The sequence below is a fragment of the Seriola aureovittata genome, chromosome 19 (genome assembly GCF_021018895.1).
Source record: "Seriola aureovittata isolate HTS-2021-v1 ecotype China chromosome 19, ASM2101889v1, whole genome shotgun sequence".
NCBI classification, from domain to species: domain Eukaryota; kingdom Metazoa; phylum Chordata; class Actinopteri; order Carangiformes; family Carangidae; genus Seriola; species Seriola aureovittata.
In genome coordinates this window covers 16,835,427-16,859,028 of record NC_079382.1, presented here as the reverse complement: position 1 = coordinate 16,859,028, position 23,602 = coordinate 16,835,427, and the positions used below count along the sequence as shown (strand labels likewise).

General features: G+C 38.3%; 1 protein-coding gene and 1 long non-coding RNA gene across 6 annotated transcripts in view; one reads left to right on the top strand and one right to left on the bottom strand.

Annotated features, from left to right (window-relative positions):
- Positions 1–23,602, bottom strand: part of LOC130187558 (disks large-associated protein 2-like) — a 95,110-nt gene that overhangs the window by 45,959 nt on the left and 25,549 nt on the right. For all 4 annotated transcript variants that reach the window (XM_056405262.1, XM_056405264.1, XM_056405265.1 and 1 more), the window contains exon 2: positions 2,426–3,582. In XM_056405262.1, coding sequence (XP_056261237.1) covers positions 2,426–3,511 — 1,086 coding nt within the window. In that variant the 5' untranslated portion in view covers positions 3,512–3,582. The remainder of the gene's footprint in view (positions 1–2,425; positions 3,583–23,602) is intronic.
- Positions 1–23,602, top strand: part of LOC130187560 (uncharacterized) — a 69,545-nt gene that overhangs the window by 25,303 nt on the left and 20,640 nt on the right. The window lies entirely within an intron of this gene.

The window sequence follows — 23,602 nt, the reverse complement described above, 5'->3', positions numbered from 1 at the left end:
TCACAGTCTACTGAATTCTGAAGGAGGTTTTGACAGTTTAGCTTCCTACTTATTAAAGTAACTGGAATAAGCAGGTGCATGCAGGATGTTCAGCCCGCTTTGACAGGAGTGTAGACTATTACCCAAATCTGTCTCCAAAATTGTATCTGTTGATTGATTTGGGCATACAGTACCACATTCTCTAAGTGCCCCAAAGAGACATAATTTGTTGTAATGGCCACTATGTATCATTGGGAGGACACTAGCTCAACTTTAGGGTTTAGGGTTGTTACAGTAGATAATGTAATAGAGACACTAAGGAGAAACAAAGTTCCTCCCCAGATAATCTTTTCAAATTCCTTGCCATCGCCTGAGAGATTTCATTATTACACTAAAAGGAAAACACTGCGCTGGCTGCATGTCAAACAAGGAAAAGCAAGAACATGATTTATTGAAGCAATTTGATTTCTGGAATACTGTCTAAACCTTGTACTTCAAGATCTTGGGACCACGCCAAACCATTATTTGTTGACCCAGATTAAACCTATTATAATCAAGTATTTCTCTTGACAGGATTCCTGGCCAAGTTAGCAAAAGAAGATATTATATAATAAGTGAAATTCAATCTTCGAAACATTAAATCAATTTCCAAAAAAAAAAAAACACTATATAGATTAAACAAAAGAAGAAAGAAAAATGTTTTCACAAGTTTGTTTGTAAGACTCAGTGATTAATAGCAGAAATGCAAATAACATTCATTTATAAGTCTACATATAATGTGAATTGTCAGTTACCAGAAACAATAGTTGAAGTAGTAATTTGTAAAATAACCATGAAACATTCTCACAATGCACAATATGTCTGAATCGATGCTCATTAGACTCATTTAGAGCTTATGAATTATGCTTTTTAGCTGAAAATTATTACAGCATTCTTTATGCTTAACTGAAAGCCTAATTTCAGGTCCTTTTCTGACTGTCTGATGTTTCATGATGGTTGTTAAGATTTATAATATCATATTTTGTTATTTTTTTCACAATGTGTAATAGTCATTGTGATTCACTTAAGCTTCAATATACAACAGGGTTAGGGGGGTAGCCTAAAGACTTGACAATATTGTGTCAACAACTTGCCCAAGGCAGACCTGTCCTCCTCATCACAAATGAACACAGACCTAAAGGACCCGGACACATCAAACAGATAAAATCCGATGAGCACACAGTGTTGACCACAAGGACCATGTACAGATCTTCCCTCACTTATTCCACTGAATAAAGCTCTCAATGTGGACATACTGAATGTGTTCATGTGGCAGCTGCAGGGTCTCTGCCTGCTGACACACAAGCTTGTCAACTGCCAGTGAAAGAGCCTCTGTATTGACAGAGTCTGTCTGTCCCCATGGCACACAAACAACCGCAGTTTGTGTGCCTACGTAACTGTGCACTCCACATAGCATCAAAGTGCATGCACTGGGCAAAGATTCACCCTCTTCTCCCTCTCTAAGCATGGACAGAAATGCATCCAGAACCTAATGTATGGTAGTGCATGATTTCAACTCAGTTTTCAATTTTCCTGGAATTGGGTGCAAAAGCAAGTGCGGGCAACAAATGTCTGCATCTTTGGTGATTGTGTGAGGCACAAGCACAATACTTACAGGGCACAATGTGAAAAAAGAAATTGAATCAAAGATGGCCAAACCCCCGCACACTTGATTGTGTTATTGAAGCCAGCCCCTGTGGCCAAACTAGTTCAGTGTCATGTATCAGTTGTGTAGCAAAGACAGAGGCCTAAAAACTGTATATAACATAATTCATGTCAGTATTAGTGCACAACCTGCTAGAACAGCTCTGCTCTGTGGAACAGCTTGTACATTGCAATCTAACTCAGGTAACCTTTTATTCTCAGTGGTCTTCCACTATGACATCAATTCACTCAATTGATCTCTGTGTCTTAATAGACAATAGCTCCCTGAGGTGACTACACAAAAGGGAATCCTTGTTAAATATATTGGCTACTCACACTCATGGTCACTGTAATTGTCCTCAAGAGAGTAACAACAGATCCGAAAGGCTGTCCTGGCAGGATTTCTAATCAATATATCAATCACTGCATTTTATTCAGAAGGGCCTTTATAAGGATGAGTGGATATTGATCTCAGTTATTGTTTGTTATAGTTTCAGATAGGTGATGCTCAGGGTTTCTATGCATTTTACTGCCCTTTCAATCTACCACTAAAGTTCAGCCTTGGAATACTGTCTTTTTTTAAGGGTGCATTATCGAGAGAGTAATGTGGGCCTACATAGGCAGGTGCAGAATGCATGTACACTCTGCCTGTTCCACACAAGCAAAGTGTGTTGAAAATGCGCTTCATATGTTTGGATAAGTCAGGTGGAAAACATTAATGTTCTGGCCGTTCAAAACATAAATAAAGTAAACTAACACTCACCTGCAGATAGTGACATGTCCGTGATGAAGGTTTGAGGTCCATGTGCATCATGGGTTTCTCTAGATTAAGCGATGACTTCCTATAGGCCTCCTTAGCCTGGCTGACTGTCAGTGTTGACCAGGAGCTCCTCTTCATGAATTTGCCCTCGGGTGCCATGGCCATGCTCTCACAGGCTGAACACTTGACATCATTGTTACTCTTAGAGGTCTTGAGAGACAGGTCTCCAAAGTGATGGCTGTGCATGGAATCTGGGTAACAGTGGCTAACATGTTCCCCGTGGTGCCGCGACATGACACTGGGCGTGCGGTACGTGCTGTCACTATCCAGATTGTCGTCAGAGCTCCACCAGCCACCAGAGCGGTGCTTACGTTCTTTGCTTTTGCTCCTCTTGCTACCATGTTTGGTGGAGTGGTGGCTATGATGGTGATAACCCCCTACTCCTCCACCTCCTACAATATCACCTTTTGTGCCATTCATCTTGGATGATCCTTCCAGGGAGTGAGACTTGGTGAAGAGCTTCTGGACAGAATGAACAAGGTGTCGGATGCGGCCAGGACTCTCGCTGCGTTGCTCAGTGGTGGTGGAGGTGCGCTGATACTGTAATGTGTGGAAGCCATCACGGTGTAGTGGCATTTGTTTCTCAAATTGGTCTAGTAGGTTAGCAGGAAGGCGGTTGCTTTTGGTGCCGGCATGGTGGGAGGAGGCAGCCGCGGCGGCTGCAGCCGCAGCAACAGCTGGGGAGGTGGCAGAAGCTGTGATGGCAGCGCAGTCGTCCCGTGTGGCTGAGTCATAATACTGAGAGCTGTAGTGCATTCTGGGGAAGGTGCTGCTGGAGATGTGGTCAGATGCAGCTGCTGGGGGCATCATGATAGGGGACATCATCATGCAGTCAGAGTGGATGGAACTGCGAGGCGAGTAGCGGTGGTGGAAGTCCATGGGGCAGCTCTCTGTGGGGCTGAGCAGGTAGGACGAGTGGCGGGAGTCAGAACCATGGTGTGCATGGAGGTCATGGACGTGGGGGTCGTAGTCCAAGCCATGGGGTAAAGGGATCTGGTGCTGGGAACGGCTGCCCGATAAGCCCTTCATGTTCCTGGCCGGAGGGAGGCGTCTGCCTTCATTGAACTTTCGAGACGAGGACCAAGGTGAAAACTTCTGGTCTGTTACAGAGATAGGGAAAGAAAGAAGAAAATAAAAAAAGACTGAGTCAGAGAGAGAATAGCTCTGAACAAGCATGAAGAGTTATTCTGTTTATAGCCCAAAGCCCCATAATTTGAAATTGCTATTGTGGTTCTCCTTACAAGTAACATAATTACAGATAAAAACTCCCATGGGAATCTCAATGACAAGAAATCTCTTTATCTCAGAGACACTGAGATTTTTTGTGCATTTACATGAGTGTATGTAAATATTTAAGTTTTCAGCATAGTATATACCAAGGAACCTATAATGAGGTAAAGACTCTTGCAAAGAAGAGATCATGTCAAGAGAGAAGTTACTTGACTTTTACAGTACACATGGAAATATGATAATTTGTAAGAATGACAACTCTCTTAAACTCCCTAATGATGTCAGAAATGAGGGTTAACTTCCAGTATAAAAAAGACAAAGAAGACACCAATCCTTGTAGTGGTTTTAATATAGTGTAGAGGCAAAGATATATTTCTCAAGAGATATATTTCTCTTTGACGTCAGGTAGAAATCCTTTCTCTTTTTCTACAGGCAAAAGGTTTGTACTTGGATTTAATGACACACTATGTCTCATATCTCATCTCATCTGAAAGGAAGTTGTTCCTCTTCTGCCCCCAAAACAGCTTGGAGGGTTTAAAGATCAATGACAGGGAATTTATTTCTAATGTATAATTTGTCAAACGTTACTGATTATCTCCTTCAATTTACAATGACATGAATAATCTGCTGGAATATTTTTTGCGCACAACTGATTTTATTGTTTTCTGTGAAGGAAGAAGCAGAAGAGTTTTCATTTTTTAATAGAGATAATTCTATGTAGGAGAAAAAAATACAGAGACAAAATCCATATACCGTAGATATTTATTGGTGAGACACTAAAAATTATGAATGACATTTGTATTAATATTAGCTTATTGATAAAATGCCATATTTTAGATACATTATTGATTAAAAAAAAGAAAGAAAAGAGGACCAAGAATGAGGTGACAAAAATGTTGCTAACAATGGCTGCGGCTCAATACAGTATGAATAAATGAAGTAATATCTGAAGGTAATGGTGGCTGTATGAAATTCACGTAACATTCTGTTTCAACCGGATATTGCGCATGTCAGTGTCAGAGTACATAAGCGAGGCAGCATCAAAATCTCTTTACCCTGTGACTTCAATAATCAACTCAAGACATTTTGGCAGTACAAAACCAGGAAACATAGAACACAGACCACAGGAGTTTACCTGATCCCTTCTAACAGTGTGCTAACCAACTATGCTAGACTAGGCACAATCATTAGGCTAACCCCTTTAAAAGCAAAACTCCAATTTGCTTTAGTTCATCCAATATAGTCCTTCATTGGAAAACCAGATTCCACAACAATCCTGTGAGTAGAAGGAAGCTGATTCTCTCAACAAATTGAGCTAACTCCTCCGAAATCTGTGATAAAAGTATCCTTTCTCAATTCTCAATCCGTGCAGTGGTGCAGCAGTTGTTTGCTATATGCATGATTATTTTGAGAAGAGATATGCACATCACTGGGCAATGATCACAAAAAACAAGGAATTTTGCTCAACTTCAAGGAGACTTTTAGATGAGAAATGTTTGTAGCTTCTGCATGAGGGGTTAAAAAGTTCAGCATAATCTTCTAAATTCTTTTGCTCATCCAGTCTCTCGAAGGTACTCAATGGTGAATGCTGCTTAGGCTGCCATGATATTTTCTCTATTATGTTCATTCTGTACAATGCTGAAATAATATGCACATGGGAAACTCATAGTTTATTATACGCAACATTTATTATATTCAACATTTACCATTGAAAATGAAGATACATTAAAATACACTGAGCAAGTCAGTTCCATCCCGTTCATTCCTCATCATGATATTATGATAGCATCATTTCTTATTGTGTTGCCTGTAATTATGGAGACTTTAATGTTTTATAGAATGCTACAATTGTCTAATTTCTCAGATTAATACTGTAAGCACTTTAATCTGTGATAAATGAAAAAAAAACCTACACTTCCTGTGACAAATCTTTGAAACACAAGAGTTTTATAATTAATATCTGAGAGATACTGTAGGATAAGTTTTAGTGTTTCTGCAGTTGGTAATATCCCAACGGTAATGTGCTGAAACTCAGAAGCCACAAATTAATGTTAACTCTTTGGAGTGTTGTGTTTGAATTCAGTTGTCCAATGTCTGTCTGTAATTTCCATTTCTAGATTCATTGAAGTTAGTATTTCAGATATTTGTGATATTAACCAGAGAAATCCAATCTCTTGACTTTATTAACATATTCTTTCAAATTGGGAGAAAAGGGGTCTTTAATTTGAAGAAAAAAACCATTCCAAAAACATACATACATATATAGACATATTTTTACAAGCAATTTTTTCCTAAATTGGAACATATAGTGAAATTGTGTAATCATAGATTATGTTAGATTATGTTTGACTATACTGGTGATAAGATACTTTAGATCCTAACTTGATGCCACAGTGCCCAGTTTGTCCTGTAATCCCATTTAAATTAATACATCATTTCCCAGTCCTGTTTATTATAATTCCATTAATATAAATATATATAGTAAAAATATATGAATATATATTAATTCTCTGTTGTTAAAGGAACTACTAATATTATTTTCCATTTTCCTCTCTATCATTATTTAAACTCAAAAAATCATTGAAGCTCACCCTTATTTACAATGATGTTGATTAACAGTTTAAAATTACTTATAAAAAACATACAAGGTAAATGAAAACAAGTATATAAATACAGTTAACTAAAGATTCAGATATGAAAGACAAATCAGCTAAAATGGATACAAACAGAAGCTGTGTAATTTACGAGCATGGATTTAAATAAAATCTAAAGAGTTCTGGGACATAGGAGCATAGAAACTAAAAGCAGACTTTGCCAGCTCAGTACTGACCTGAGGGACTTTCAGTGAAAGCCAGTCATTAGAACGAGTTTGATATGGCCCAGAGCACCAGTCTAACATAGAAGTGATATAAGATGGCAGCTTCACAATGAAGGCCTTGTAGACAAACAAATATATGTGCCTATCATGTCTTTCAGACAGAGAGGACCAACCAACTTTTTCTTACTACTTACTTTTTCTTTTTTTTTACTTTTAGAAGCTAAGAATGATCAACTGTGTTAAATACCCTGGAGCGGTCCACAAAGACGGCAGCTTTTTCTCATCCAAGACACTGACGATGTCATTCACAACTTAAGTGATGGCGGAAACGATGGTGTGCATAGGCCTGAACTCAGATTGATTGGTGGTTAAAAAAAAAAAAAATACATACACTGTTGCTCATAAAGTTGGAATAAAATATTGGTGTGATTTATTCTTGACAGATAAAGTGTATATCTTCTCAAAACTTTAGTAGTCAATCTCTTCCAAACATATCACAATGAAAATGAAACCACAATTAAACTGAAAACAAAATTATTCCAACTTTATGGGCAACAGTGTATTTGGATCACTCGTATCTTCTCCCCTATGTAAGGGGATGACATGAGCAGTTTTCCAAGCTCTGGGAACAACACCAGTAGAAATATTAAGATAAAAAATGTGAGTTGTATGCTCAGGAATTCATAGAGCAGAAAGATGAAGGGAAAAAAAAAGATCCATATTGTCTTCACCAGAAGATTTCTTAAGATCAATGGCTTGGAGAGCCTTAATAACTATGCTGAGAGATGCAGTATCAAGGGTATATGAGGCATGATTTGAAGTAGATGCATAATAAAAAGATGGTCATTGTTAGAAAGTCTTGATCATGACTTCTGTTTTTCTGTGGGTCGAAATACAAGAAGACTTTTAAAACAGGCAGCAATGCTCAGCTTCGTGCATGACAATTACAGTGTATATCTTATCAGTATGTGATAAAAGCTGTAAGGTAAAGACGGAAACAATGTTGGAGCACTTTGAGTGTCTTCCATTCCCCTGTAATTAATTGCTTTAAGTTCTTTTCAGCAGGAAACCCCAGTCTGGAACGATGCACATCGTCTTACATAACGTTTGGGATCTGTGATCTCACACACTATTTCAAAGGAGCCAGAAATAAAATGCACAGTTGTCATGGCAACCACTGCTGAAAACCTAGGAACTCTAATAGGATTTTCAAGGTTGTTTGGGGTGGATCCTAGTCTCAAAAACAGGGAAAAAAGAAACATACACTATGTAATGTGTTAGAGACATTTGAGCTAGATTTGCCATATGAGCTATGTGTTGGTGCACCATTAAAAATTGCACCACGTTTGTACAGTTCGAATAAATAATGAATTTAAGTACCCGCTTGCAGACTCAAAACGGCTTTCTTAGAACATTGCTGAGGAGATGTAATTATTGTTTTCATTTGAGTAATGTCTTTCTTCAAAACCCACTATTATTCATTATAGGGTGTAATAAGCCATATTACCTGATTCATTTTCACATTTCATATTTGTCTTTATTTTACCAGAATTTGTACATTGAAACATTGAAACATTGTGACAGAAACTGTGAACTGTAGATATAGTCTCATAGAGCTTGATTGTAATAATCACTGTGATAAAGCTTCTGTGTTCCTCTCTTTATCTCATTTCCACCATCATAGCTCTCTCTTGTCTCCCCAAGTCCCCTTTCACTATCTCTCCACTTTGAACCACATTGAAGTAGATGACATAGACCGGTTGCTGAGCCAACAAAATGTGTCAAATTAAAGCCTACAATAGTAATGAATGCATACAGAGATAGTGTGCACATACATACACACGCCATGCTCTGTTATGTACAGTATAATGCAGTACAAACATGTACTTCCAGACATACAGCAATGCAGTTTTCGGACTGTGTCAGTATGCTTATGGAAACCCACAATATACACCAAGCAGTTTATTAGGAACACCATTCTAATGCTGGGTAATTCCTCCCTTTGCAGTCAAAACAGAGCTCAGTTCTTCATGGCCTGGATTCCACAAGATGTTAAACCATTCCTTTGAGCTTCTGGTCTATGTTGACATGATTACGTTACATAATTTCTGCAGATTTGTCAGCCTCACATTCAGGCTGTGACTCTCCCGTTCTACCATATCCCAAAGATGTTCTATTGTATTGAGTTCTGCTGTCTGGGGAGGCCACTGAAGTAAAGTGAACTCATTTTCATGTTCAAGAAAACGGTTGGAGAACACTTTTGTGTTGTGACCTGGTGCATTATCATGCTGGACATAGCCATTGGAAAATGGCTAAAATATGGCCATAAAGGGATGCACATCAGCAAGAATAGTCAAATAGGCTGTGGCATTCAAACCATGATTGATCAGTATTAAAAGCGTGCAAAGATTCCCCCACACTGTTACACCACCACCACCAGACTGTTGGATTGTTGACTCAAGGCAGGTTGGGTCGATGAATTCATGCTGTTGACGCTAAATTCTGACCCTACCATCTGCGTGCCTCAGCAGAATTCAAGATTCTTCAAACCAGACTGCGTTTTTCAGCTCTTCAACTGTCAGATTTATTTCTTTGACTGGCAGGAGTGTAACCTGATGTGGTCTTCTGCTATTGTAGACCATCCGCCTCAAAGTTTGACATGTGCATACAGAGATGCTGTTTTGCCTCACAGTTGCAAAGAGTGGTTATCTGAGTTAGTTGCCTTTCTGTCAGCTCCAACAAGTCTGACTATTCTCCTCTGACCTGTCTCATCAGACTGGAACATCCATGTGGTACTTTTTAAAGACCAAATATAACATTTTGTGCTTAGCCTTTTGCATTATCTGGTTGGCTTAAGTTGTGTAATTATGATATTTCAATGTACAGTTAGACATCAGCTTTAAACATTGTTTTTTTTTTATTTAGAGAATGGTCCTAATATGTCAGTGCCTGTCTGAGAGGCATTCTTTTTTTTGTCAAGACAATAATCTGTTTTTCCTTCCTCTAAATTTAATCATTTGAGTAGTACTAGATGTTACTGAGTCACAAATAGCTTGAAATTGGTTGTTCAGGTATCTAAGTGACTCTATACACAGTCTTCTTCAGCAGTTTCACCTGAATGCCATGGCCCACTCAGTAGTCAATCCACCTTCCCTGCCATCTCTACTACCATCTCTGCTTATCTATTGTATCTCCACTAATCTTACAAATAGCCAATAGTTACAGCATATCAGAAACGTTTTCACATCATTGTCTGACCTAATGCACCTTAAAACTTTGATTTTATCCTTGCCCAAGCAAAGAGCAGATGCAATCAGGCTTTATATCTACATTGTATCTGCTTGGGCTAAACTACATTGGCTTGGCTCAGCTTGCACAATTGGCAATATCATTTAAAGAAAGAAGTAATTCAACACAGTAGCCCTGAAATAAATACATAACAATCCTTTTGTGAAGCATGTTCTTATTTTATGTAATACGTTCAGATGCATTTAGTTTGCACTATATTGTAATGATCTTCCCATTATAGTGTCAATCCCCTGCTTATACCATTGCGATTCAGAAAAATTTAGCATTAATGTATCACTCCATGGCAACATGAAGTACACATTCAGAAGACAAAAAACATATGTTTGCTCCCACAGAGTGCTGTCTGTATCATTGTCAGCCTGATCTGCATTTTCCCCCTACAATCACTCCAGGATTCTGATTATATAAACTCTCTTGAGGTGGTTTGATTACCCCGTAATCAGCTGTTTAAAGGCTAATCTTTCAAACCAGATTGGTATCTCCAGCTATCAACCAATTCATTTCAAATAGAGCCAATTTGATATAGTTTTCCAGAGAGAGACAGAAGGAAGAAAATAAAAAACTACCAAGAAGGTGCTAAAATGTTTTACTTCATCAGTTAATCATTAAGCAAAGGCAGATTACAGCTGCAATGTGATAATCTACAATTAAGTTACCATTGCCCCTCCATACTGTTGCTAATATGTAATGTTGTTACTTATCTTTAGTTTCACATTTTACCTCATGGTAACACTCTTGAAAATCAATACAATTTAGTTAACATCAAGGCCAACAAACAATCAGCCATTTTTTTTTCACCAACAATCAAAAAAATCTGGGGTGGAGCTAATAGTACTTTTGCATGTGCAAACACATGCGAAGGATCCATATACTGTACTAATGGCTCACTAAAAACTTGGATCAGTCTCTCAAGACATTCTTCATACTTTGTCAAGACTGCAAATTGATTGAATTGATTGATGCTTTTTGCCTGGGAACATTTGATTGGCAACATCCCCAATGTTTTTGGATAACTTTATCCCCTGGGAGCTTTTTTGTCCCCAAGGTGAATGTGAATGAGCCCGAGCTGAACTGACAACTCCTCTGTAGTGTTAAACCTCTACATTGTAGAACACCGATGCACACCATAAAACTCAAGACTCATATAAAGCTACCCTTCATATTGAATTTTTGTGAACTGAAGTAGCCTATAGGATAGTTCCTGGCAGAGCAAAAGGCCGGTGACACATGCAACCAATCCACAGTGAGGATGGGAAGATGGTGCAGTCAAGTTATGGGAGTTCATATCATATAACAACTTGGTCTAGTCTGATAACATAAACAAACACTGACTGTTTGCCTGAATAGGATCGTGTCATCCAATATTTGCAACAGACTGCTCTGCAACTTCTACTAATACATAGTGGCCAGTGCACTGTTCTCTATGTGCGGGGGAGGTGACATGAAGGCAGGGGATGCCGGCAGGCTCAACAAACTGGTTTTAAAAAAAAAAGCTGGCTGTGTCATAGGGCTGAGTCTGGATAGCCTGCAGGAAGTAGCAGAGGGGAGGATGAATTCTCGGCTCTATCTTGGACAATACCACCCACTCCGTACGACGAGCTGATGCAGCTATGGTGCACCTTTTGCCTCCAGCTCATCCACCTGAGGAGAACCATGGAGTGTTTCAAGTGCTTATTCGAACAGACTTCCGTGTTGCCACACAAGTCCTCCCTCTCATTCTACAACAGTAGAAGTTGAAGTTCCTGTAGGAGAATGCTGTAGCCGGGTCGCCAGAGAAACTCGATGAATTTATCTGGACTGAATTAATTTGCACATCTGCCCCGCTTTGCAGAATCTGTATTCTTCACACAACCAGCACATGTTTTTTTATTAGTAGTCTTCTCTTTGTCAGACAGTGGTTTTGAACACATTTCTGCACTGATTCTATCTGTGAATCTGTGGTAGGGCCAGCCTTCCAATCCGGGAAGAAGAGGTGAAAGAGCAGTACTTGCTGCAACATTATTACCACCATTGAGGTGCCTTTGAGCAACCACTTAACCCCAATTTCCCAATGGCCAACAGATTGTTGTACCTGGCAGTTTTCAAGTGCAGAGCAGGGTGTTTGTGGAAAAAATCAGTGGTGCTTGGTTAAATATGTAGTTTCAAAAAGCTTAGCATGCACATTTGCATATGTGCATCTACTGAAGATAAAATCATATTAATTTGTGGTATGAGAGGAGAACTAAAACCAGATGCAAAGTAACAAAAATTGGTGGACTTCAGTGGGGGGAGAATTAGGGTCCTGAAAAGGCTTTTGAGAAGGCTTTTGAGAAAAGGAAGGTTACATTTACAGCTGAGAAGATTACATGCAACCATGGTGTGAATCTTAATCAAACTGTGCAAGTTGATATACTGTAGACAAAAATGAAAGATTTTACAAAACATTTTTATTACAGTGACAATCAAATTTGTGTCTGACATACTGAGTAAAAATTCTTTTGGTTGTCATGATTAATTGTGATTTTTGTTCAGTAGGACAATAAGTTCTAAAGATTCAAATCCTCCCCCTTGGCTCTTTAAAATCTCACACTGCAAGTCCATGAAACATTGATGAGAGCTTTCCTGTATCACAGCTTATGCAACAGCTATTGTGCTGCATGGCGCTACCTTAAATGTGCTTCTGTCAGCACCTGATGCAGCCTGTAAAACATTTTTTTCCTGACAAAAATGCCACACTCTGAGGAGGGAGAGATTTGGGCCAGGAAGAGAATAAAGAGAGACAGGGGGAAGCCTTTCTGCTTGTTCTGCTCTCTGAGAAACCTGTGTGGTGCTAGCTGCTAAGTTAAAGCTCTGCTGCTATGCTACAGTCAGCGCCTGGCCAGCATTTCCCAAGATGGTTGCATAACTTGGAATAAATGAGGCCTTCCTCCTCCACACCAATGCATAGATAGCTAATGCCACAGGGGAGAACAGAGCAACAGGCAGCCAAACTGTAGAGCATGAATCACACTGTTGAAAAATAACATGCTTGAGATAATTTATCGATCAGTGTTGAGCAAAAACATCCGTTCTTAATCAAGTCATTGTTACTCGCCCAGATTGTTCCCTAGCCTTGACCTCTAAATCAAAGACTGACCACAGATGTTTGGAAAGAAAAACAAGCCACTATCCATATGGAGACAAACCAAACCAAATCAAATCAGGTCAAGTTGTCAGACATGGTCATGATTCACATTAAATCTGTCTAAATGTTTACAATGATACTGGAGGGCCAGAACAAGCAGGGAGTTGATATGAATATCTTTTGCAGGCACTGCCGGTCTTTATGAACCTCAATCTCTCAGTCATGTGATTGTAACCAAGCAAAGTAATTTTGTTTGGAGTATATATTATGGTTTTAATTGTAAAGAACCAAAACTGTCCCAAATGGAGCACGACCAAGATGTTCTAATCTATCTTAACTGCAACTTCTTTGCCCACTAATTTCAGGAGTGTGGAGCCTATCCCAGCATGCACTGGGTGGGAGGCAGGCAGACAATTTTGGACAGGTTGCCTGCGTGAATTTCCCCTAGGGGATAACTAAAGTCTCTATCTATCTATCTGTGCGATGATACAATTACTCACTGACATTCAAACCTGTGGTGAGTTTTGAATCCATGGATAGGGAGAGGAAAATATCTTGAAGACTGAACTGATGAAGCTTCTTTGATGAGTGTCTAAACTGAAACAGGACACCAAGTTCCCTTTGTAGAGTATCCTAGCTTTCATCCTTCTTATTTTGTGGAGTATTCTGGTTATGCACTGCGCATGTCAGCACCACATCCTGCTTTTCAGAATCCTGGATATGCTAGCTGGAGTTTGCTACTTGAAACTTGCGGAGGTGAGAAACTAGCCACACTTCTCTCTCAAGCTATTTTTATTCCTCACACAACTACTTTGGTCACTTTTTGTAAAACACTATAAATGCCTTTGGACAGAAAAGTCTTAAAGTGTGTGCCATTATCTGTATTTGAGTGATTATTATGTTTGCCCAGTTTTTCTGTTAACTTCAAACAAACAAGAAAACAAAGCCGGTTTCCATTGGTTTTTTTCAAGGGAAGACAAGTACAGTACTAGACCCAGCTGTTATGATGTAAATGTTGACATGACCTTGCAACAATTAAATTCTTATTGTGATATAGCAAACGGTAAATGGTGACAGTGAGTAGCCAAATTAATATTTAAAGCCATGACATAACCAAAGTATCTTACTGTTAATAAAGGTGTTATCACTCTAGCAGCACTGCAGAGACAGCAGGAAGGAGATTTCTTTAATGGTAACATGTTTTTGTTCATAGACACAGGGACAACAGTGAACATTATATAAGTGGAAAGAGTGTTAGACCTTGCAACTGAGACAAAATCATATTCAATTGAATGTAGCTTTGCAGCAGAGGCTGCATTTCACCTTTTGATATCCACCCACTCCCACCCACTACTGCTGCTCTCTCCTCAGTAGGCAGACACTGGCTGATGTTGTAGTGATGCCACACACCCTGGACACGGGCTCAGTCTCTTCTCTACGCCCTTCCACGGAAGAAAACACCAAATAGGGAGCTTCGAGTCCATCACTGCTCATTGTGCAGCAGCCTGTAAAGCCTCCCACACTACTCTGTTTCAACACAAGGAATGAGGTCCTATATAGAGCTGAAACATAGCCTTCCCTCAGGGTTTATGTGTAATGGATACATGTACGTATTGTACACATAACGTGTAAGTTGTATTGCAGAGCATTCAAAAGGAGAGCAAAATTATTAACTTGTTTCTGAAATAACTAATGAGGACCCAATGATTTTTGGTCAGATGCACTGACAATTATCCTGTATGAGTACCACTTTAAGTCTTAAGTATAGCACACGAAGGCAGCTATGTGAGATTACCAGAAATTGTGTCACTTACACAATAAGCCCTCCATTTTCATCAAGTACTTTCCCTCATTTCAGGCAACTTACCAAATATTTCACTACTGATGATACATTATGGGAAAAGTTTGGCATCTTGCCCTTTCCTCATTCAGGTCTTACAGCAAATGTTGACACATCTCCATGGAAACTGCCCATATGTACGGTATTTAGCCTTTGCTGAAGTCTCACATTGTACAGCTTGTGTGAGTTTGAATATTGAGACATCTGGTACACTTTAGCAATCTTTCTTGCGTAGGATGTTTAAGCCTCTGCCAACAAAGCATTTACTTTAACATATTGTTCTGAAATGTATGACCAAACGGAGAGTGCGGCTTTATTCTACTCTATCTGTCTAAATGTATGTTTATACCATGGCTTCCACGAATGGTAACAAACAGAATAGTTACTGACCCAGGTGTTTGGTCGGCAGTCAAAATAAATACACAAATATTTAAAAGTTTGTGTTAAACAAATGGCAAGTATCTTAATAAGAAATACACTGATTTAATTTCAAACCGGAAGGAAAGGAACCACAGCCCAAATTGCTGCAGGTGGTTTTCTGCCTCAGTGTCATGCTTAACAGTCACTGAATATACACCCAACCAAATACAGCACACACACACACACACATAGTCCACAGGGACCTCTTGTTAGAGTTATATATCTATCACCATCTTTAGAAAGTGTCATAAAACTTGTAATTAATATTATTGACCAGTAATTTTTTCCTGATGCAATATATTATGCCATTGATCTCCTATTATTACATTGAAGGAGATGTAACATCCTTCCTGCACAGAAAGAGAAAAATACAAAAAGGAAAAAGAAATCACATTAAAAGAAACCTCATCCCAAATGTATTGTGCCATTTGATCTTTTCTGTGAAATGAGGAAGCAGAATAAAAAATAAGCTTCTTCTCAAAAAATGTCCTTATAACCGCACCTCATATCTGCAACAAATGCAGTATTAAAGCACAAGCCAACCCCTCATCCTCACTGTGTTTTAACGGATGTTTAATTCAGAATTCCTACTCTGACCAGATACTTTGTTGGGCTTCACTGCAGTGACAGAACGGTAATACTTTTACAATAAATCTCACACATACACATTGAATTAGAAGCACCTGTGGTACACAGTATGTTGAAAGGCGTCTGCAGCTCGTCCTAGCCCGCAGCAAGTACATCTGTGCAAAAACACACTCCCCCCGTGCATCATACATTGGCTTTTATATAGCTGCATGCAAAGACAAAAGTGAAACAATCCCTGTAACTCTCTATAAGCCTTTTCATGCCCACATCCGTTCACACACTTAATGCACAGTGAGACAAGGTGACAATATATTATTAACAATAAATATTATTAACAATAAATCAATATTCTCATTATTATATTTGAACACTTAATACTGTAATAAATATCGCACCGTGGTAATCTGTATTCTGTTTTGTTTTTTGTTTTTCAAATCAGCAGATATTATTACAGTATTTAAACTCTTATTATATTATTAGATCCCTACAACATGAAATTTTATTACTTTGTGAGACATCATTTTCCCATAATTATTACATTATCACTTGATAGTCTTTGGAATAATCTTGCCTTTAGTAGCACATTTTTATTATAAACCATAAAAATAATCATATCAGACCGCTTTTCTCACTAAACACGTGCTTTAGTGGCTAATACATGCAGGGCACAAACACACACTGGAGGGCGTTTAAATGTAAGTTACATGCAGTATTGCAACATCTTAGTTATTAGTGCTGCGAGAGTCTGAGAGCACTTTCCCATTCTGAATCAGACTTTTGGACTCAAATTAGTTTTTTTTCCTTCTAACTGGTGACAGCCAGCCCTTAAACACCACTGAAGATACTTTGGTTTATTGTCCTCCAGGTTTAGTATTTGCCTGCATGAAGGAAGCCTTAAGGAAAACAGATCTATTTACAGCTTTTGTGCTGCTGACTTTTGGCATCAACATTAAAATTAAACAAAGTGCTTAATGGATGATACAAAATGGCCACAGCTGAATGGCTCGAGATGGGATGTGTTGCATCAAGCAAAGGAAAGAAGTAGCTATACATAATGAAACTTGTCCAGTCTACTTTTTTTTTTTTTGATTGCAAGCTCATGTAGGGCTATTATTATTTTCATTAATGATTACTCTGACAAATATATATTGATTAATTGGTTAGTCATTTGGGCACATTCAGGGAAGCTGGACAGTCTAATGTTTGGCATTTTTTGATGAAGAATTGCTGTAATGATTAATTTAATTTTAAGATAGTTGCAAATTAAATCAACTAATCAAATCTTTTATTTACACAGGTAGTCTCATTGAGATTCAGAACTCTCGTTTCAAGAGAGAACTGTGAACAAAAATAAACATATACAGTTTATACATAGATGGACACACAGATACATTTCACAGACATTAAAAATAGACAGACAGATAATTCACACACATGTTTTGTAGCTCATTCCTTGTTGGGGATTGTAGCTGTTTAATGCCATAATTCAAGTTTTAGGAGCCTCATATCAACTAAAGACTGAAACCTCTCTCTGTATGCAGGTCTAACAGTTAGCCATTTTTTGATGTCTAAATCATCTTCGTCCTGTGTTGACTGCAGGTGATGTGCAATAGAAAGCGCATATTTTAATGGCCTATTTGTTACACAGTCTTTTGCGAGGCTTCCAGCTTGTAGTAAAAGCATAGCACTTTGAGGACAAAGATGGATGATGCAAATTGAAAAATGTTTTCCTTCTTTCCTCGCTGCCAACATGTTCTGTCACGGTTCTGGAGAGGGTTTCCACGTGTGGGAATTCAGAGGTGCACCACTCTCTTAATTAGGCTGTTTTGTCATGTACCGCTCCATCTGTCTTGAGCTTACTGCAGCAGAGAGCGAGAGAAAGGAATAGAGGGAGAAGGGACGAAGGGCGGGGTGGGGTTGGTTGGGGGACGTCTCCTCCCTCAATACCTGTACAGCCTGCACCAGATTGTCAAGCAGCCAGCGTGAAAAGTTGGGCTTTAATGATGGCTATAACCAAATGCGATGCACATGAAATATGGAGGATGGGCCCTCCTCCTGATGGCTGTGCAGAGGACAGATTAAAAGATCCTGCACGTTGCTCAAGCAGATGCAGAGAGAAACTATGAGAGGTGTCTTACAATAAGCTGTGTAAAGACGGTAATACTTGGAACCTAAACAGCAGGATTGCCCCACGTAGCAATGCCAGGAAGTACATTAGAGTAAGATTAGCATCTACAGTAACTGCATTAAAATAACTTCCAGTGTTTAAACTAGTACATACAGTACAAAGGAGATGGATTGTTGGGAGAAATATACTCCGTTATGGTGGTGTATATGTGTGAAGCTCAATGGACTTCACAGGTATCATAAATAAAAAACAAAGTGTATAATGTTTGCATTTACACTAATCAGGCTTCATTTAGTTTCAAATTTCCTTTGTTGTCATTAGTGTAAATTATTCAGAATAAAGATTTACACTCAGGTCATTGAGGTCACAGAAGGGTGTTGTTTGGATGTCCAGGTCACAATATTTGTCTAACACTCAAGAGATTGTAGGATAAAGGCTTGTTGCTGTGGCAACCACTTATCTATCGGCACAGGGATGGCAGGCTGCTTTATGAAGCCAAACAGAATGACAAAAAAAAGGAACTGTTTTGATTAACTTAAAAGAAGGAAAGGGTTATGTCAAATTAAGTTCAAAGCTACAGTGTAAGCACAATCTTTATTTATTCTTTACTTTATTTCCATTTCATTTTATATAATTAACAGAAAAACTGTCACAAACTCAGGCTAGTATTCATCCACTGACTAAATAAATCTGTTACCACTTTTCTGAGAAAAAAAAAACTATCAATCAGTCTCAAACTACATTTGCTTTTTGTTGTGCATCTCACTTGGCAACAGTGTTTTGTCATTGTACGAATAACTCAACAGTTGTGTCATGACAGTTGTCTCATTTTCAAATCCTTAAATGCATTGTTTGGTTAATTTCTTTATTTCTGTTGATTTGTTTCACTAAGCTTGCAAAAGAAAGGGGAATAAACTTGAATTAAAATTGTGACATTCTTTTTAAAATAGAAGACAGATTTGTTACTTGGTTCTGGTTGCTGTACATGGGAGTCGATGCTTGTGTATAGGGCAGTGCAATATTGTGCAATATAGCGGACTGGCTTGCAACATAAGAATGATAAGAATTCAGATTTTTTATTATTGTCATAGTGCTGCAAAATCTGCTAATGGTGGTGTTTCCAAATTAAATGGTGTAAAACTGAACATTCAACATATGCATGGCAAGACAGAAACTATTTCTGTTTTATTTTAATATTTTACCAACACACTCATTTATCATTAATTTATCATTTTCTACCTTAATATATTTGTTTGTGTTTGTTTTCTTGTTCAAATAATATTGTAGCCATCAGGATAAGGATTTCTAAAGAACAACAATTGATAAGCAGAATCTGAATCTGATATCTGAAAATTCTAAATGATTTCCAAACCCTAATGAAACCTCAGCTCTCTATTTCTTTTGATGCTCGAACAACCTGACATGCTCATCTTGCAATATCTCAGCACTCTGTTGCTCTGTGAGACAAAGCAGTGCTGTGCTGCGGCGCCACGTCGCTCCATCTGTCACTCTGTTGATAGTTCAGACTGTCAGAGAGCCGACAGAGGGAAACCTGCAACCACCAGGTCCCAGGATTCATTACTGATGCTGTGCTGTGACCTTAAAGTGGACGTACTGTACCTTGATTTACATGAAGTCAAAGATACACATACGCAGGGACATAAACACAGACTTCAACAGACATGACACATTTGTGTTGCCCTGACAGAAGAGGTGAGAAAGTCAAGACCTGGACAACTATATAGGCTAAAGCTCACCTGGATTACAGACCATAGAACAGCACCTAGAGGGGGGCTCCGTCTGCTCCTAATAACACATATTCAGCTTCAGCAGGTAGCTTTTACATGCAGGCCTTAAAACCAGTGCAAAATCCAAACTGTATAAAGTCATTTAGAAAGACTCCTAACTTATCTCTACAAATACTAACAACATTTATTATAAACCAAACATTGTCCTTAGTATCTATTTTTTTTCCGTTTTTAATGTGCCTCCTGAAGGGTAATGTGTAGGGTTTAGGGTCGGGGTTAATGTCATTTCATTTTTCATTTTCATTACATTTTATATTACCTGTATTATAAAGTACATCTTTAGGCTTAACAGTCATGTTTTGGGCTTCGTTTGTTGATTGACATCTGTGTGAGGGTCCAACAGGGTTTGATTGTTCCACCTCAGCTCCCCCTTGCTGCCCAAATTACCTAACTCCAACACAATCTGGCAAATTCTTCAGACAGCTGAAGGCCCCTTCAAAAACCCGCTGTAACCATATTTTTCTTCAGTAATGGTTCCTCACAACCAAAATCTCAGGCAATAAAACAACCACCAGGATCACAGATGTTACACTTCCGTCTCTCAGTATCAAGTCGACAATAACAGCTCCAGGACTTTTGATGCAAACTGCTAATCTGTTGTTGTTGTCTGTTAATTTATTTAGTCTTTTAAATTATTCACATATCCATTCATTGATTTGTTAATTCATTGTTCAACATTTACTGTGGGGCTGAAACATGAGCTCAATGGGTGTACTTCTTCTCCTCTATGGGTATTTATTGTACAGTAAACTCTCTCATCAACCTAAAGGCAACATCACATTATACTCAATGCCTTCAGAAAGTAAGATGTGTCTGCTTCTATTTTATAACTAAATTAGCATGTCAGCTTCTGCAGTCCTTAGCATCATAGTGCACAGCCTGCCAGTAGAGAATCACATTTATTGATTGACATTGTTATCTTAAGACAGCCTTGAGGATAAATATGCATTCTCTGTATGAGGCTGAGCTCATGCATTGATTGAATTTACCTGTGATCTATATAAAAATACAGGCTACAGCTCTAACAGGTTACTAAGTTCATGTCCATCAACAATATGATGCCTAAGTTTCATTTTGTTTTCTTTGTCTGTTCAATCACAGCCACTGTCATTGCTCATACTGATGTTCCTTTTCTGCTCATATTCAAATCATTCAAGCAGGATCTTTGAATCACTGCTCTGTTATTAGAAAGCGATTAACAGTTGGGTAACATAAACTTAACTGACAAACAAGTTTATTCTCTGTTTAAGAACAATTCTCATTAAAGTCCTAATTTAAAAATGCAAGTAAAGAAAGTCTCCAACCTACCATCCAGACAAATGCAAGTGCAAGTCACATCTCAAGTTTTTAGATTTAGCCTCAAAATCTCCTTAAATGTGACAATTTCTCTACAAATTTCACTGCAGATTAATTACATCCTACTTAGTCATTCATGAGGGTTAATGAGGGTGTAGAAGAACTTCAGTTATAATGGCAAGCTGCAAACCTCAGTGCCCATCTCTTCTATTATGTAAGTGATAATGTTTTTTTATAGCTGGAGTCTCAACCTGCCAGTAGCAGGAGATAAATACTGATATACTGTAAATCCCCTCTGGACTTTCTTCCTTTAAATACAGCAACACCTGCATGACTGTCAGCATGGTGCCTTTAAATCTTCAGCTCTGTCCATTCCACTTGAAGGAGCAGACAGCTGTTAACAACTCTCAGAGGTCTCTTGTGAGGTTTACTGCATTAGACAATTACACAGTACATGTTAACATCTAACACCCTGATGTAAAACACTGTGGTAAATGAGTCACACTGTAACCACAGAGTAATTTATCATATAGCTTTAAAAAAAAATGTCTTTCTCATGTCAGACACATCAGTAACTCTCCTAAATGGCTGTCTGAAGGCCTATTTTTTGGAAATGGTATCCATGTAACTGATGAAATATCCCTAAACCGTATTTAGACAAGCAAAAACATTGACATTCTCTGGGCCCATTTTCTCACATGTGGATTTGCTCATTTTCTTTGTGTTATAAAATAGTAAATTGAATATCTTTGGGTTTTGGACTGTTGGTCAAATGAAACAAATCATTTCAATATACCAGCCTTGTTCCATGGGAAACTAACATTTTATACACAAAAAAAGTAATTGATGAATTACAAAAATAATCAGCAGATGAATCAATAATAAAATTAATAATTGCAGCCCTAAAGGCATTTATAACAGATACTGAGATTAGCTAAACCCACAGATGCCCTGGAGAGCTCAAAATACACAATCTATCACTTTATGGTTAATCAAACCACAAACTGAAACTTTTCTTAAAAATGTTGTCAAAAATAGGATACACTTCTGCCTCCATTTTGTATAACATGCATAAAAATGAAGAAGGGGAGAAAGAAATTGCATGTTTAATACAAATCATCACTGCTATTTCTAAGAATATGATTTATGAGTGACTTTAAAAATTAGATTTACAAGGGATTTAAATGGTCAGTAATTTATATATGCTCATAAATCCCTTAATGTCCCAGGGTTGTATTCATCCTATGATGGATTCATCATAAAGGACATTAGACAGAGTAATGTTAGACTTATTTCAAGAATATTACCCTGCATCAGGCTACTTATATACTGCAGGACTCCAGAGTGCTGGTAGCTGCCAGAATGTGAATTGCCTTCCCTTTGCAATGCTAGTTTTTACTCAATTTCCCAGGGACTCTATAACCAGGAAGGAAGCCTTGAACTCCCCCACTGATAGTGTTCCGTTACCTCTAATTAATCTAGAGGGTATATTGTCTTTCCGCTCAACTATGTCACATATTCTTATGAAAGCCTTAAAGTGGACTGAAATGTGAGTTCATTTTCTTTCTTTTTTTTTCTTTCATTTACGGATTCAACTTGTGTGTGCATGTTTTTCCCATAACTGTTTGGTGTGAGATGCGTCCAAAATTGTGCAGTGCAAAAGGAAAAGAAAAATACTCTGGATGCAGCACAGCATCCATTATTGATTTTTTTCATTGCAATCTCTTTCCAGTAAGCTCACAAAGGAAGCCTGTAGATTATTTATTAGCATTGTCTATTTGTCATGACACTATTCCCAGTTGTGTCTGAAATAAAAGAGACAGGAATACCGCAGATGTGACAAATGCAAAGAAAAGCTTTAAGAGGGTTTTTCGCTCTCAGTTCGTTTGATCACAGTTTTCCTTTTTCACCTGTGTTGACTTTTCAATGCTGTGATGCAACAGACTGGAAAAAAAATCAGATCCTTTTTTTTAGTGAGTGGGTGGCGGTGTGGTGTGTTTTGAGGAGGGGGGGGGGTGAAACATCTCCTCCAGTTGCATTATAGGTGATGACATTGTGATGCTGCAGCTTAACTCCCTTAGTGTAATGCTGAGATGTTGGGTGATCCCCTGAATAACAGCTTCACCGCTGTGGAACAGAGGACTCAACAAGAGCAGATCCTTGAGGAGAGAGTCTTGGAGACAATGTTTTATTGTGGCATGTGCTTCCACATTTACTGCACGGTACAATCCAGTAACAGAAGGCACATGATCACTGTGATAATTTAAATGAAAATACTTAAAATATAAATCTATGCACGAATTAGGAAGTATTTCTGCCAACGTGCTCATTGTCACATTACACATAGGCAGTAATAATATGAACTCATTTTCTATTCTATATCATGAAGATTTATGCAAAAATGTGCATCTTAGAGAAAAGCACACAAATCTCAGCACACACAAGCCGTGGCAGCTGACATTCTGCATTGCAAATAAGCACCCTGACTATAAATTTATCAATTCTGATTTTGATTGTCATCCTCTTTTACAAGTGATGTCCTCTCCACCGCACTGTCCTGTCAGTTTTGTAATGGATGAG